Below are 13,650 nucleotides of genomic sequence, written 5' to 3' on the forward strand. Positions count from 1 at the left end.
GCAACAAGACGCCGGGTCCCAGGACGCTGCCCAGGGCACCAGTCTCCCCAGGAAGCCTTGGCGGGTTTACTGCACTTCCTACAAAGGGCAAGGGGAACAGGTCAGCTCGCACATCTGCTGTTAAAACCGCACAGTAATTCCCACAGCACAGCCTTAACAGGTGAATAACTCACAATGGAAATAAAATACCCTTTCTCCCAATTCCTTCTAGCTGGTTTCTTTGGTTTCCAGGGAATTCAGTTGTGACCTTTCCTTTGTGACCTTTCCTTCATTTGGGGGTGTCTCTTGTCTCTGATTTGAGGTCCAGCACTTGCAGGAAAAAAGCCACTCGCCAGCATCCACACTCTGTCCCTGGCATGTGGTGGGGACTCAGAAGCAGTTGCTCCCAGCACAGAGGGCAAACCAGTGACCCTCCAGGCGGTGCCCTTCCCCCTGCGGTAAGGGGCCCTCTGCCAGCGCTGGCCACAGGCCCCCGCCCCATGGGCACATGGGCGGTTCCTCACAAACAGGCTGCCCCTTGGGCTCTGTATGGGAAAGGGCAGGATTTACAGGTAGACCCCAGGGAGAGAGGGAAAAGGATCCAACTTGTCTCTGGCCATATGCCGGGCTCAGCCTGGGGGGGGTGGGGGGGTGGCGCTGTGTGTGCCCCACAGACCCACAGACCCCTGTCCTCATTAACCCCTCAAACTTCACTTCTATCTCCGGTGCTGCCACCTCTGGGAGTCCACCGGGCCCTCCTGTTGCCTCCTGCGCTGCCCGAGCCCCCCGCACCTTTCCTTTGTCACAGTTCTCAACTGAACACTTCTGTGTGGTCACCTGGTGGACCCCGGCCTCCCCTGCTAGACTGTGCGTTCCTTTATTGCCCTCTGTCCCCAGTGCTGCACACAGCAGGGACTCAAGCAAAACCTGTTTGGTTAGAAAACGTTAACGCAGAGACAGGGCCCCAAGACGGGCAGTGATGAGATGCAGACAGAGGCTGGACGAAGGGGCCACCCTTGGAGGGACACAAGTGAGATCAGGTCTGACATCCACAAAACTTAAGTCACCCAGACTCAAGGTCCCATGGGCAGCTGAGAAAACCTGTATTCGGCATAAACAAGGGCCTCTTATAAACCCAGGCACAGAACTTGAGGTCCCCTAGGCTGGACAGAGGGTCAGAGAAGAAAACAACTGAGTATCTAAAGAGTTTTATGGCCTCATTTGGGGATCACCCCATGGGCTGTCAGAAGAGACGGGGCCATCTGGGGTCCACTGTGTTGCTGATTTTGGGGGACTCGTGGGCTTCTCCCCACCAGGACTACATGGCCCAGCCTCGGTTGACAGGGGTGGCACAGTTGCCAGGGTCTCTGTGAATGGGCTGTGGCTTTTCCCGTGGTTTCTAGAGCAACCACGTACACTGGAAGTAGAAATGCATATACTTCACGGGGTAGCCCCCCATGGGGATCTGGACCTGAGGCCCGGGGCTCTGCAGGGCCCCATGGAGGCACCCGAGACAGACTGAGGAACCGCACGGATATTCTGCGGAGTGATTTCAGAAGGCGAACTGTGATTCTGGAATTACCAAGGCTGGGGCTTGTGTGTGGGCTCCTCCGCTTCCCAGCTGCACTGTCGTGGCCAAGCCTCCATGTTTTCCACCACAGGGTAAGGTGGAGGGTGGCAAGTCTCAGCAGAGACACGGAAAGCTGGGCCTGTCTCGTCCCCTGACGGATGGCCTCTCTCGTCTGCTTCCCTGACCAAACACCTGCCCATGCAAAGTGTGGCTTTGAGTGCAGAGAAGCCACTGGAGCTAATTCTGGCAGCCAAGGGCCTGGCAGCTGCTCTCCCCACTAGGAACTTCCTAGACTCAGCGGCTCTGGCAGGACAGGGATCAGAAAGCTTCTGATTCAGCACGGAGTCCTCCAAAACCACTTGGGAGGACAAGTGGCCCCTTGACTGGGCCGCAGCTGTCTTCTGCTGTCCCGGCTGGGTGGGCTGCGGGGAGAGGTCCAGGCCCATCCCACCACCTCCGGCTGACTGCGGCTGGGCCCCGTGGGCAGAACATCTGGGGAGGAGGCAGCGCGGAGCCAGCCTGTGCCCATCAGAAGCCTGAAAACCGAGCCGCTGCTCCGGGCCGGCGTCCCGAAGAGCACCCATCCTGATAAAACCTCTCTTCCAGCACCCACTTCCTGTCCAGCACGGCCCGGGGAGACAGTAGGCGCACGGCGGCCCCACCTGTGTAGGCCTGCCCTTAGGAGGAACATGGATACCTCCTGTGCTGTGCTCCAGGTGGACTCAGAAAGCTGGAGCCCAGCCTGGAAGTTGGCCATTGAGAGGCTAAGGGAATGGTGGCCCTCCCAAGACCTGACACCCCGGCCTGGGAGTCCTGTTGCCGGGCCCCTGGACAGCGAGCAGCCTGTGGGTTCAGATGCTCTCTCTTTCTAGGATCAGGATCTGGGTCCTCAGTTCAGGGTGAAGTGTGGGCTGCCTGGCAGGCCGGCCCTTTGTCAGGGGGTGAGTGATTTCAGTGTCCGCAGAGACTCGGACAGGCAGGCTTTTACTGTCAGGCAGCATAAAAAATGGGGACTCGCATGCTTGCCTCCGCAGGTCTGCCGGGGATGCACGGAACGGGGGCAGGCACTCAGGAGAGCCTGACTGTCACTTAGCGACTGGCGCTGTCAGGCTATGGGACAGTCAGTCTCACAGCCCCTGCACTTCTGATGAGGAGGAAGGTCACTGGCACCGAGCAGGGGATGGTGGGGGTAGGGACAGAGGGGTTGAGGAAAAGACAAGGAAAAAGACATTCGCCTCTGGGGGAAGATGCAAGAGCTGAAGCCCCAGGGTCCACGCTCACGTGAACATGTGCAAACACAGACCTGATTCTGAACATCGTGGGTCTGGGCTGGTTTCAGTTTTAGGCGAAGAAGTATATGGCTCGTTTGTTTGCTAAGCTGTTGTCTGTGCCGTTTTAAACGTGAAAGAAAGGCATACATAGCTCCACCGGGAAGAAACCTTCCCCCAAAATGCAATCGTAAGTCTGTGTGAGTTTCGGTGCACACGACACAGATACAGAAGCGTGTATATGCAGGCGGCATGAGGGCGCACGCACAAGCCCATGAACACACAGCCCTGCCCTTCGGTCCCGGAGCCAGCCAGCGGGAGATCAGGCTGCAGAGGAGGGTGGAGGGCTTTTCTCAGCTTCTGGAGAAAGAGCCATGCTAATGTCCCACTGTGGGTCTGGGGCTGGGACCTGCAGGGACACCTGCAGCCAACCTCAGATGGGGCTCCAAAAACGCTCAGACAAGGCGGCCTCCTCCCCTAGGCTGGGGCAGGGAGGGGGCGGGGGGGGAGGATGACCCTGGAGCCTGTGGTAGATGGATGCTGGCAGGAAGGTGGGGGGTTGCCAGGAGCAGGCGGGGTTAACCCTTCGCTGGGCAATGTGGGAGCTGACAGTCCCAGAAAGGAGAGGGCACTGACGGAGATCCTGCATTGAGGGAATGAGAGCTGGGGGCCCTCAGTTTTGGCGCTGGGGCTCGTGCCCTGCATGGGGCTCTTATCATGACCCCCCCGATCCGCCACCGAACAAGAGCTTGGTCAGGCGCCCTGAGGCAGGATGGGTCAGAGGTATGGATGGGACCTTGAAGGAACAGCAAAGGACATGGAGGGTTCCCAAATGAGGGTGCAGACCAGAGTCCCTGGGGCCTCCCAAATCAGAGCTGCCAGGGGCCCTTTGGATACAGGGGGTCGTGCTATTGGGGCATGAAGCTTCGTGCATCCTCAAGTCCATCTCCAACATCCCTGCTTGGGCCCTGCCCCTCTGGCTGCATTGTAGAGCCATGGGGTTCGCAAAAAAACCCTGGTGCCTTGCCCCTGAGGTCTCACCGGGCCCAGTGAGGCGCTTGTGAGTGAGGGGTCAGGGCGGCTGAGAACACAGGGGGCGCCCCCTCGTCTCCCTGTAGCCTCCCTACTCATGGGGTCCGTCTGCGCAACGCTTGCCCTTGCCTGAGGCCCCGGAAGGCGAGACGGGACTCTGGCACGTTCCGACAGACTCTCAAAAGGTATACGTTGGGTCACAGATGATGGACTGCACTGCATGTTTACAGAGAGAACTGGTATGTTATGAAGGAAAGAACAAATTAGCAGGGACACAATGCTTCTGCCAGGTTCAAAGCATCCGGTCTGGGAGACCCCTCCTTGTGGAGGTGCTAATGGAGCAGAGGCAGGCTCGGCAGCCGTCCATCCCCTCCAGCTCTGCGGTCAGGGAAGGCCTTTCTCGGTGGCGGGCCAGCCTGGAAAAGGAGTGGTCCTCCCCTGCTGGGAGCTAACCCAGCCGGCATGTGGGCAGCGCTGCATCAGAACGAACACAGAACCCCGAGCGGCGGTGTCCCCAAACACGGCGGCAAGGAGGAGCTGGGCGGGGGTCAGCGGTCTCGGCCCGGAGCGATTGCAAAGTTCCCCGAGGTCCCCCTGCCATCCCCACCCCACACCGTGTCACGCGGCCCATACCTGACGGGCTCTGGGTGGCCGAAGGGGTGGACGAGGAGCTGGTGCCCCCAGAGTCACAGTGGCTGGCACTCCCACTGCCGCTGGGGCTCCCGCTGGCAGATGCTGAGGACAGGGACGGCGAGCTGTGCTGGTTTATGCACTGGGCCACGGCAAAGCCTGCAAGACAGGTGGAGAGGTGACCAAGGAGGAGGAAACAAGAAGGCCTAGCAGGAGGAGGGCCACACACCCCGATTTTGGGGGAGACGCCACAGCGCAAGCTGCACTTCAAAGGTGGTGCTGGGGACCTTAATGTAATGGCTACCCCCCCACCCCCAGCCCAACCCAGTCCCTCGAAGAGTCCCCAGTTGACCTCGCTGGCCATGGGCCTGACCTGGACACATTTCAAAGCCATTTCAAGGAAAAGGGTGCAGCCAGCCAGAGTGCCGAGGGCCTGGAGCCATAAATCAGAGTGCCTGACTCTGGTTTGGCGAAGCGCATGCCATGCCCTTGAACGGGACACGCCGCCTTGGGGCTTCAGAGACATGCTGGTGAAATTCACACACGGACTGGGGACAGCCTCCTAGCAAAATCTTGGGGCCTTCGCTAACGTGCCCGAGTTGACAAAGGCAGGGCCCTGGGCAGGAGGGGAGGGGCCCGCGGGTCTCTTCCTGCCACAGGCTCTGCTTAGCTCTGGAGGCTCTGGTGGGTTTGGTACGGGAGGAACCAAAGCTCCTGCTTGCAGAGCTCCACATGCCCTTGGAGCAACTCTGGGTTCAGAGACGAGGACTGCCCATTTGCGAGGCCAGCGGCCTTCCAGGCACTAGGGAGTTGGGGAGCCCCACGCGTTGGAGACACTCGGAGCTGGGCAGGCTCGGCTCCCCATGCAGAAACACCAGAACGCGTACCTAGCACTCTCCCCGCCCAACCCCACTAGCTGGGAGTGTCATCACTAAGTTCTTGTCACTGCACTCTGCTGGGGGTATGGTGGGGGCACAGGGCTTGACACACTGGGAGTGTCCTTTAGGATGAAAGGAGGCCCATATGAACGAGCCCATCTTGGAGCCCCTTCCCTGCAGACCACGGCTTTCTGTCCTTTCTACTGCCTGCTTTCCTAAAGGGCCGTAGCTTCTGATTTTATTCACTAAATACAGGAAAGCTTCCAGGGAACAAAAGCCCTGAGGATCTCAGGGGGCTACGAGGACCGGACCATGGTGGCTTCTGCCTCAGCCCCCACAAGCTGGGCAGGACCACGGTCAAGGCGCTCTGTGGAGCCTGACGCTTCTGCCCTGTAATTCAGAATTGTTGCCCAAGTGGGGTGGGGATGTGGTTGGGGGGGGACATGTCTTCCTCCTAGCTGACAGTGGGAGGGATCCCATACCCAGCCTGGGCTCTGGCACCACGCAAACTTGTGTTCTCTCCCTGATCTGCTCACGTACCAGCCGGTGGGGCAAGTCCCTGCGCTATCTGAAGCCCCCTTCACAGACCGGTGGGCAAACATGGGCCTGGCTGGGTGGGGGGGTGGGGTGGCGACCTGTGGCTTCATCCCCCTCCCAGCTCAGGACAAGTGGGACCCCACACCTGTCCAATGTGGAGGGGCTATTTTGTATTAATGTTTGCGGGAAGTAATTTCTGTCTCAAGATTAGCTCTTTAAAAGCCAGGTCTTTATGGTTTTATTGTATTTTTTTAATAAAAAAATTTTTTTTCTTCTTTTTTTATTTTTGAGTATCATTGACACGCAACGTGACATTAGTTTCAGGTGTCCCACTTAGCGATTTGTCAAGTTTATACATTACCCTGTGTTCCCAAAAGTAGCTCCCATCTGTCCCAGGACAACACCATTAGTATGACCGACTCTGTTTTTCATGCTCCGCTTTTTATTCCCGTGACTTCCTCATTCCTTAACTGGAGGCCTGTATCTCCCTCACCCCCCCCTCGCCTGGGCAAGCGGCGTCTTCATTTAATACCCCGAGCCAGGCCCTCCGAGTTTTGCAACGTTAATGGCAAGGGGACGTGAGGCCTTGTGGGAGCGGGATGGGTATCTTTCGTGGAGGGCAGAACTCCTCTCCCCCAGCTACTGTGGACAGACGTCCGCAGGGAGAACAGCGGGACTGACCAGCTGGATGGAGTTCCCAAGAAGAGGCCTTACATGATGTACTGTTAGCGGAGGGGGAGGCTCGAATGAGCTACGGCAAACGTTGAGGCAAATCGGAATACCAGTCGGGAAGATTCCCAGAGGGCGATCAGCCGCAGCCCCAGAGCACCGGCTTTATGGCCGCTTACTTCTTAATCACTTCAAGTGGTAAACCCCCAAGTTTACAAGCTGTTAACTTGACTCGAAAATGAATCACGTCTTAACAAATCAAAATGTCAAGATGGCTTTTCCCCCTCCCCGAGCTGCTTATTTATCAGAGCAATGAACACAGGGGCCGCCAAGCGTGGTAACAGGGTTGGGACCAAGCCTTTTATGCCTCGGACAACGCCCTAGCCGGGACAGACGGATGGCGTGGCTGTCACCAAGGTGGTCACCCACCCCTTCTCATCGGCCACAAGTCTTCTCTGTCAGGCTCTCCAGAGCCCTGGTTTACTGCTCTAAGACCTCCGGGGCCGGGGGTGTGTTTGAGCCAAGGAGAGGCTGAAAACCGTGGCCAGGAGACTAGCATGCCTTGGTTTGGGGAATGGATGAGGGCCACAGCACATACCTTTGGTTTGTGCTGAGAAATAAGTAGGAAAAAAAAAAATCAACAACTTCCGATATCACCTGGTCCTGGGTTCTGGCTAAGAAGAGACAACTTAGCACGTCCCCCCTTCGCTGGCTGCTGCCAACAACCCCCTTTCCTTGCTCCCCACTTTATACTCCTCTCCCTTCCCCCACGGCACTGGGAACCCGGAAAGTCTCCGTGATTTTTTTTTTTTTTTTTTTTTTTCTGGCCAGGTGCCCAGATTCTTCCTGTCATTTCAAGGGGCCCCTTCCCAAGGTGAGGTGGCAGCCACTGTGCTAGCTGGTCTGACAAGTCAGAGGGGCCAGGAGGGCTCTCGAAAGAACTCAGCAATGCCTGTGGCCTGTCCACCGGCTCTTGCTTCACCCCGGCGAGGCGGTTCTTAAGGAACCAGCTTTGGTGGAGGTGCCAAGGGGCTTTCTGGGCACGAGTCAAACACCCACGGACTGCCAAGTATTTGTAAACACAGATGAGCCGAGATCATGGGACAAGGGCACAGACGGAGAGGCCTCCTGAGATCTTCTCCAGCAGATAAAATTCTTGGCTCTCCCCGAGTGTGTGAAATGTGTAACAAAGGTCATACCATTTTCACGCCATCGGAGTCCACGTCTAGAACTTTAGGCTATGGAAGGCACTGTGGACGGACCCCAGAGTGCACGACACCGATGTTCAAAGCACTGGTGTGTGTACCGGGGAGCTGGAGAGCCCACGTGCCCCGCGGTGGGGGAAAAGGGCCGAATGAATTAGAATATTTCTAGGTGTTGGAATCCTCTGCGGGGGCTTAAAAACGCTGGTGGGGGATTAAGCGCACAGGAAAACGCTTGCGGCAGTAAACGAGAAAAGATTAGAAGCATGTCCCACGTGTCCTGGTTGTTGTAACAAAAAAAGAAAGAAAGAAAGAAAAGGAAAAAGTCAGGCTCTGCCACCCTCCTTGTGCAGAGTGGACCAGACTGCAGGGATCTGAGCTAAAGTCATAGGAAAACCGGGTGGGTTTTACAACGTGAGTTTTCATTTTAGTTTTTGTGCTTGTCCGAATTTTTTCAAGATTCCTACGATGGTTACTGTTTTGTACCAGAAACAGAAGGGAGAATGAAGACAGGGGCACGAGCTGGACAGGCTCAATCTCTCGGGTCCCTAACACACACCTAGGATCTGTTCTGGCCTCCAGAGCCCTCTCCCCGGGGCTCACAAAGAGCCTCCCCAAAGCTGGGCGCTCTGGCAGCAGCCCCCCCAACCCCTGCTTTCCAGGAGTGTGGGTTTCACAGAGGGCAGTCCGGGGTCTTCCTGCTGCCCTCTGGCCCCATTCTGCCATTTATTCTGGGAAAATGAACTCATGAGTAACTCTCTGGCATGTGTCAAGCAAGAAATACCACAAAAAGGTCAGCCTTCTATTTTAGGCCCCTTGATAGAGGGAGCACTGGGCTGGGAGTCAGAACCCCAAGCCTGGGTCCAAGCGCTGCCCAAATGGCTTTGTGATCTTGGACAAGGCTCCTCTCCTCTATGGGCCTCCACGTCTTGATGCGGAAAAAGAAGACAGTTAGTGAGGCTCTCTTGGCCTCAGCGGCCAATAGTTTTCTTTTTACCTACAAATCTGAATGTGATTTGAACCCTCTGACCTTTATGGGAGGGACACAGAGGAGAAATGCACCTTGAGGACACTTTGTATGCACCCCTTCTCTCAGAATACTTGCTAAAGCTTTCCCTGTGAGACCCAGGATGCTGTGTGGGGTCAGGGTCCAGAGCTGGCCAGCAGCAGCCCAGGGGTTTCACGCTATGTTTGTGGACCGTTCATTTTGGAACCCTCATTTGCACATTGGGAGATTTTTAATACCCAAATCTGGACTTCTGGCTTCTTAAAATATAAAAGGATCTGGCATCCCTGGGCCCCACTCCCACACATACAGCAGCTAGAGAGAGGGAGAGAGCAGAGTCCTTCCCCTTCCCACCCTGACTTTCCTGGTGCTCCCAGGTGTCCCCGCTGTGAATGTCTATGCTTAGATTCTTGGTCAAATCCCCACACTGAGGAAAATTCCCAACCCCAGAGACCTTTCGTGCTGTCCTCCGCCTCAAACCCCACCGCCTAGAATCACCAGCAGGGCATTTCAAGACAGGGTCCCCTGCCTAATGGCAAGAACCACTTGCTTTCTGCCTCAGCTGGGCTGTTCCCTTGGTTTGGAATTCTCCTTTGCCTCTTCCGTCTCCATAAATCCCTTCCCCATTCTTGAAGGCTCATGCAGCTCAGGGCCAGCTTGGGCCAAGAATTTCTGCGCCAGGGCAGTGACTCCTTCTCACCTCTGTGCTCCAGCAGCCTGCCTGGCCACTGTGAGGAAGCTGGCCTTCCCACGGAGGGCGAAGGAAACTTCACCGCAGCTTTCAACAGCTTACAACAGCTTTCCTTACTTGAACAGCTAACACCTGGGATCCTCTGGGGTTGAGAGGGGTCTGGACAGTGTTTCTGAAACTATGAGCTGTCTCCCAATACCTATACTCCCCTTTGTCTCGTTATAGGCCCTGGAAGCTAGGCATGGCCACGTGGCGAGCTTGTAGACAAGGACACAGAAGTGGCATGCTGGGTTGCCAGGAAGGCGTCTTAAAAGGAAAGGGGTATGCATTCCTCCATTATGCTTCCTGAAACATGGATGTGATGGCTGGAACTCCAGCAGCTATCTTGGACCACAGGAGTCACGTATTAGGGATGGCAGAGCATGGAGCAGATAGAGGCTTGGGTCCCTCATGCTTTGTGGAGCACCTGATGACCTTCATCCAGGCTTCCTCTACTTGGAGAGGGAAATGAACATCTCTTTCGGGTTTTTCTTTACTGTGTAGTTGAACTTGGTCTTAATGGACAGTTGCAAAAAAAGCTTTGGTAAAGTAGGAATGTGAGCTGAGCTCTGTGGGGACAGGGACTGGCAGGTCTCCACGGCTGGTGTAAGGAAAGTTGCCCTGCACTTTCTGGGGGAATTCTGCAGGGGTGGAGTGCAGAGAAAGAAGGAAAGGGGCAACAGAGATGGGGGAGACGGCCTTCCTCACCCCCCGCCCCCAAATCGTTAGGAAATGCTCCTTCAACTCTTTCCTTGTGTGGTGTAAGTGGACTTTTTAGGGGGAAACCAGGGAATGGACTGAGTTTCCGTCCACCAGGCCATACAGAGATGATGCACAAGGGCCAAGACCCCAAAATGGTGGGGCCTGCGAGAAACCAGAGGGTGGTAAGGCTTGCCTGTGTGTGGCAGAACTGGGGGGTTTGACCCAAAGGTTTCTTAAGTCTCTGAGGGGCGGGGAGGCCCAGCTGACATCTGTCCTCTGCCCAGAGCTTGTGCTGTGTGGCACATTGGAATTCCTCTGAGGACATCGGTTCCAGGAAGGATCTGATTTTACTTCGCAAACCCACCATGCCACGGGTACCGAGTACTGACAGCCACCAAAACACGAACAAAATGACGAGAGTCCAACAACGAAATGCGGCTGGAAATTGAAAATTCACAGAACAGTCCCCAGCGACGGGAAGCAGACATCACTGTTTGGCTCTGTGCTTCCTGGGAGCGAAGACCTCAAGGAAAACTGTCCTGAGTGACCTCGTTCTCATGACGTGCTGTCCCTACACCCTCCTGGAAGACACAACTGTACACCCGGAGATGGGGCCCTAATCTGGAAACAAGGCCATCTCTCTGCACTCTGCAAATGCTTTTTTCTGGGCAGCGAAACTCTCATTAATACACGAGCTAAAAATGGAACTGTCTTGGCTCCAGGGTGCCCTACCGGCGATGGGCTTCTCCTGGTTTTTCCAGAACCCTCTACAGATCCACCCTCTGAACATTACAGAGACAGCAAGCAGGTACCAGGAAGGCTGAGCCCCCTGGGCTGAAGAGCTGAGCACCACAGGGCCGGTAAGGTCGGCGAACGAGGTGAGGCCCCGAGCGAAGGGAGGGCGGCCCTCCCAGTCCGCTGTCTGCTTTCCCTAATTTGGTTCAGACGCAGGCACTCAGAAACAGTTCCCTTCTGTCAGGAAAATAAACATGGCCCATGGACATTCGGCCTCTGTGTCAGGTGGACGGAAGACACCGGTCAAGAGCCTGGAGCAGGCAGGTCGGCAGCTGCCTGAGAGCAAGGGCCTGCATGTGGCCACAGTTTCCTGTTCTTCCTGAGAAGCTGGATATCCGGATTGTATGGAAACTGCCTGATTTTTAAAACTGCTGGCCACTTAATTCACATTCTACTTTCTGCCCGAGAGGCAGGGCACCCCAGGCCGGCCAACCCCAGCGTGTCTCCCGTCTGCATGGGCCATGAGTGCACGGCCTCTGCTGCGGGCGGACGGCGGGCTGTCGGCGTCCAGGCCTCGGGGCCCAGCAAGGGACGCATGGCCTCGGCGTCTCAAGTATGTGGCTCTGAGCTGCCTCGGTCTCCTGTGGCTGTTCTTCCGGGGAGCCAGGGTTTTAAGAGCGCTCTTTCAGGCAAAAGCTCTAAGATGTCAAGGTGAGAGCCGCCTCTCTTAGCAAAAGCCCACATTCATCTGGGTTCCTGCCACACTGAAAAGCCGGGACAAAGCCCGCTGAGGGCTGCTGAGGCAGGAGAAAGAACCTGGGCCTCTTCCGCGGTCTCTAGTGTCAGTGTGGCCTGTAGGGCAAAGGTGCCCTGCCCGAGCTTGCCTTGTGTTGGCAAACTCACAGCGCCCACTGCCGCTCAGGTTTTCCCGATGCCGTGCTCCGGCTTCCTCACCACCCCGGCGCTGCTGGGAAGCAGAAATCAATATGCCTCGTGACCTCAGGCACAGAACCCAAGACGGCAGGAGCGGCCTCGGCCTAATGCCTTCCCTCGATGGCTCCTTCCCCGGCTCTGCCCTTTCCCCTCCCAGGGCCGTCAGCCAGGTCTCAGGGTGGGAGAAGGGTCAGTGGGGCTGAGTTTGGAGCTTCAGCCTGCAGAAACCGGGACAGACTGCAGTCTCCAGGGCCCACAGGTCACCTGGAGCTCCCGTATCCACGCTCTGGACTCAAGAGTCTGACTCTGAAGCCAGCCCCCACCCAAGCAAAAGCACCACGATGCCCACGGGTTCTAGGGGCCAGAGGCCATGGCGTCGGAGGCCACACCGGAAACGCCGAATTACCCACCAACTCTTCAAAGAGCATGTGCGCAGGGGGCTAAGAGGGCAGGCTTCAGGTTCGAGCCCCACACCAGGCCAGGCCTGGGTGCTCATCCAGGCCTCCCCTGAGGAATTCACACAAAAATCTACCAACACGGGTGCAGGACCCCTGGGGGTGGTCCCCCACAGTCCATTCCCCTACTGCTAGGACTCTGAGGTTCTGGTGAACCAGAAGGTGGAAGGCTCTGGAACCTGCACAGAGACCTTTCCAGTTTCCCTTTCTGGGGAACCACATAGGAGGTGGTGTTTTCAGGGGGTGTGCACAAAACTCCGGGCCTCAGTGGCCATCTACAGGCTTCCCCCCAAGGGGCTGCTGGAAGCCATTTCTGATTTTCTTCATGTGCACGTCTTGTCTCAGCTGGTGCCGGGGATGGGGGTGCAAATCAGGCACTTGGGAAAGGGGGCGTTTCTAACGCCTCCCTTGGCCAGGCCTGGGCAACCTCCCCCCATCTACCTACCCCTAGATCATGGACGGGCTGCACCTCAAAATGCTTAAAGGCTTTTATTTCAGGTAGCTTTTAAAGGGAAAACACACCCAACATACAAAATAGCTGAAAACTTGCAGCATCTCTTAGCCTAAAGCTCTTAATCCATGGACAAATCCTCTTGGATTTTAAGGACTATACTTGAAAACCTGCAGAAGAGAAAAAATGGTCTTTCAGTATCTTGCTTTCCTCTGGGGCCATCTCTGTCCCAGCTTTAACCCCTCCAATGTGCCTGCTCCAGGGTGAGGCCTGCCCGAGAGGGGCTGCTACCTGTGGGAGCGCCAAGGCCTCTGGGTCCCTCTGGCAGCCAGGATGCAGCGGGGTGGCGTGGACAGCAGCACGGCACCCACCTGCTGCCCTGATCACGGGTCCCTCTCCAGGCCACGGAGGCTCAGCAGCAGGTGGGGGTCACGGTGGACTAGGTCTCCGAGGATCACTTCTGGTGGCATCGCCTAGCTCTGCTGGGACCTGGGTGTCATTCCCGAGGCCCAGGCCCCTGCCTTGCCCAGCCCCTGCCCTTTCCGGGGGCATTACCGTCTGTACATTAGTAAGCACAGCGCTCCACAACAGTCTCTCAGCAAAGGCACTAGAAAGCTCAGCATTGGCCATCTTGGCTGCCCCTTTGCTGAGGCAGGAAACAAGGCTGAAAGAGCAGCGAGAGGGAGACAGCTGTTAGGGCAGAGGGGTCACTGACCCCAGACTCCTGTGGTCCTAGCACCCAAGGGGGCAGAATCTGGGACCACTGGCCCGGAGCAGGCTGGGGTGGGTGAGCTACAGTCTTGCCTGCAAAGGACACCCCACCCCCCCAACACTCCCCACCCAGAGGTTCTTGCCAGCTTTTGGATCTCTTGG

The 13,650-nt window shown here is 56.7% G+C and overlaps 1 protein-coding gene across 9 annotated transcripts in view; it reads right to left on the reverse strand.

Annotated features, from left to right (window-relative positions):
- CLEC16A (C-type lectin domain containing 16A) overlaps window positions 1-13,650 on the reverse strand; it is a 203,171-nt gene that overhangs the window by 5,628 nt on the left and 183,893 nt on the right. For 7 of the 9 annotated variants that reach the window (XR_009349328.1, XR_009349329.1, XM_059155105.1 and 4 more), the window contains one exon: window positions 4,483-4,638. The exons of the other annotated variants lie outside the window; for them this stretch is intronic. Coding sequence is in view for 5 of the 7 variants with exons in the window: in XM_059155105.1 (XP_059011088.1) it covers window positions 4,483-4,638 (156 nt within the window). In the remaining 2 variants the exon portion in view is untranslated. The remainder of the gene's footprint in view (window positions 1-4,482; window positions 4,639-13,650) is intronic. 9 annotated transcript variants of the gene reach the window in all.

This window comes from Mustela lutreola, chromosome 17 (genome assembly GCF_030435805.1).
Source record: "Mustela lutreola isolate mMusLut2 chromosome 17, mMusLut2.pri, whole genome shotgun sequence".
In the NCBI taxonomy this organism is placed as follows: Eukaryota; Metazoa; Chordata; class Mammalia; order Carnivora; family Mustelidae; genus Mustela; species Mustela lutreola.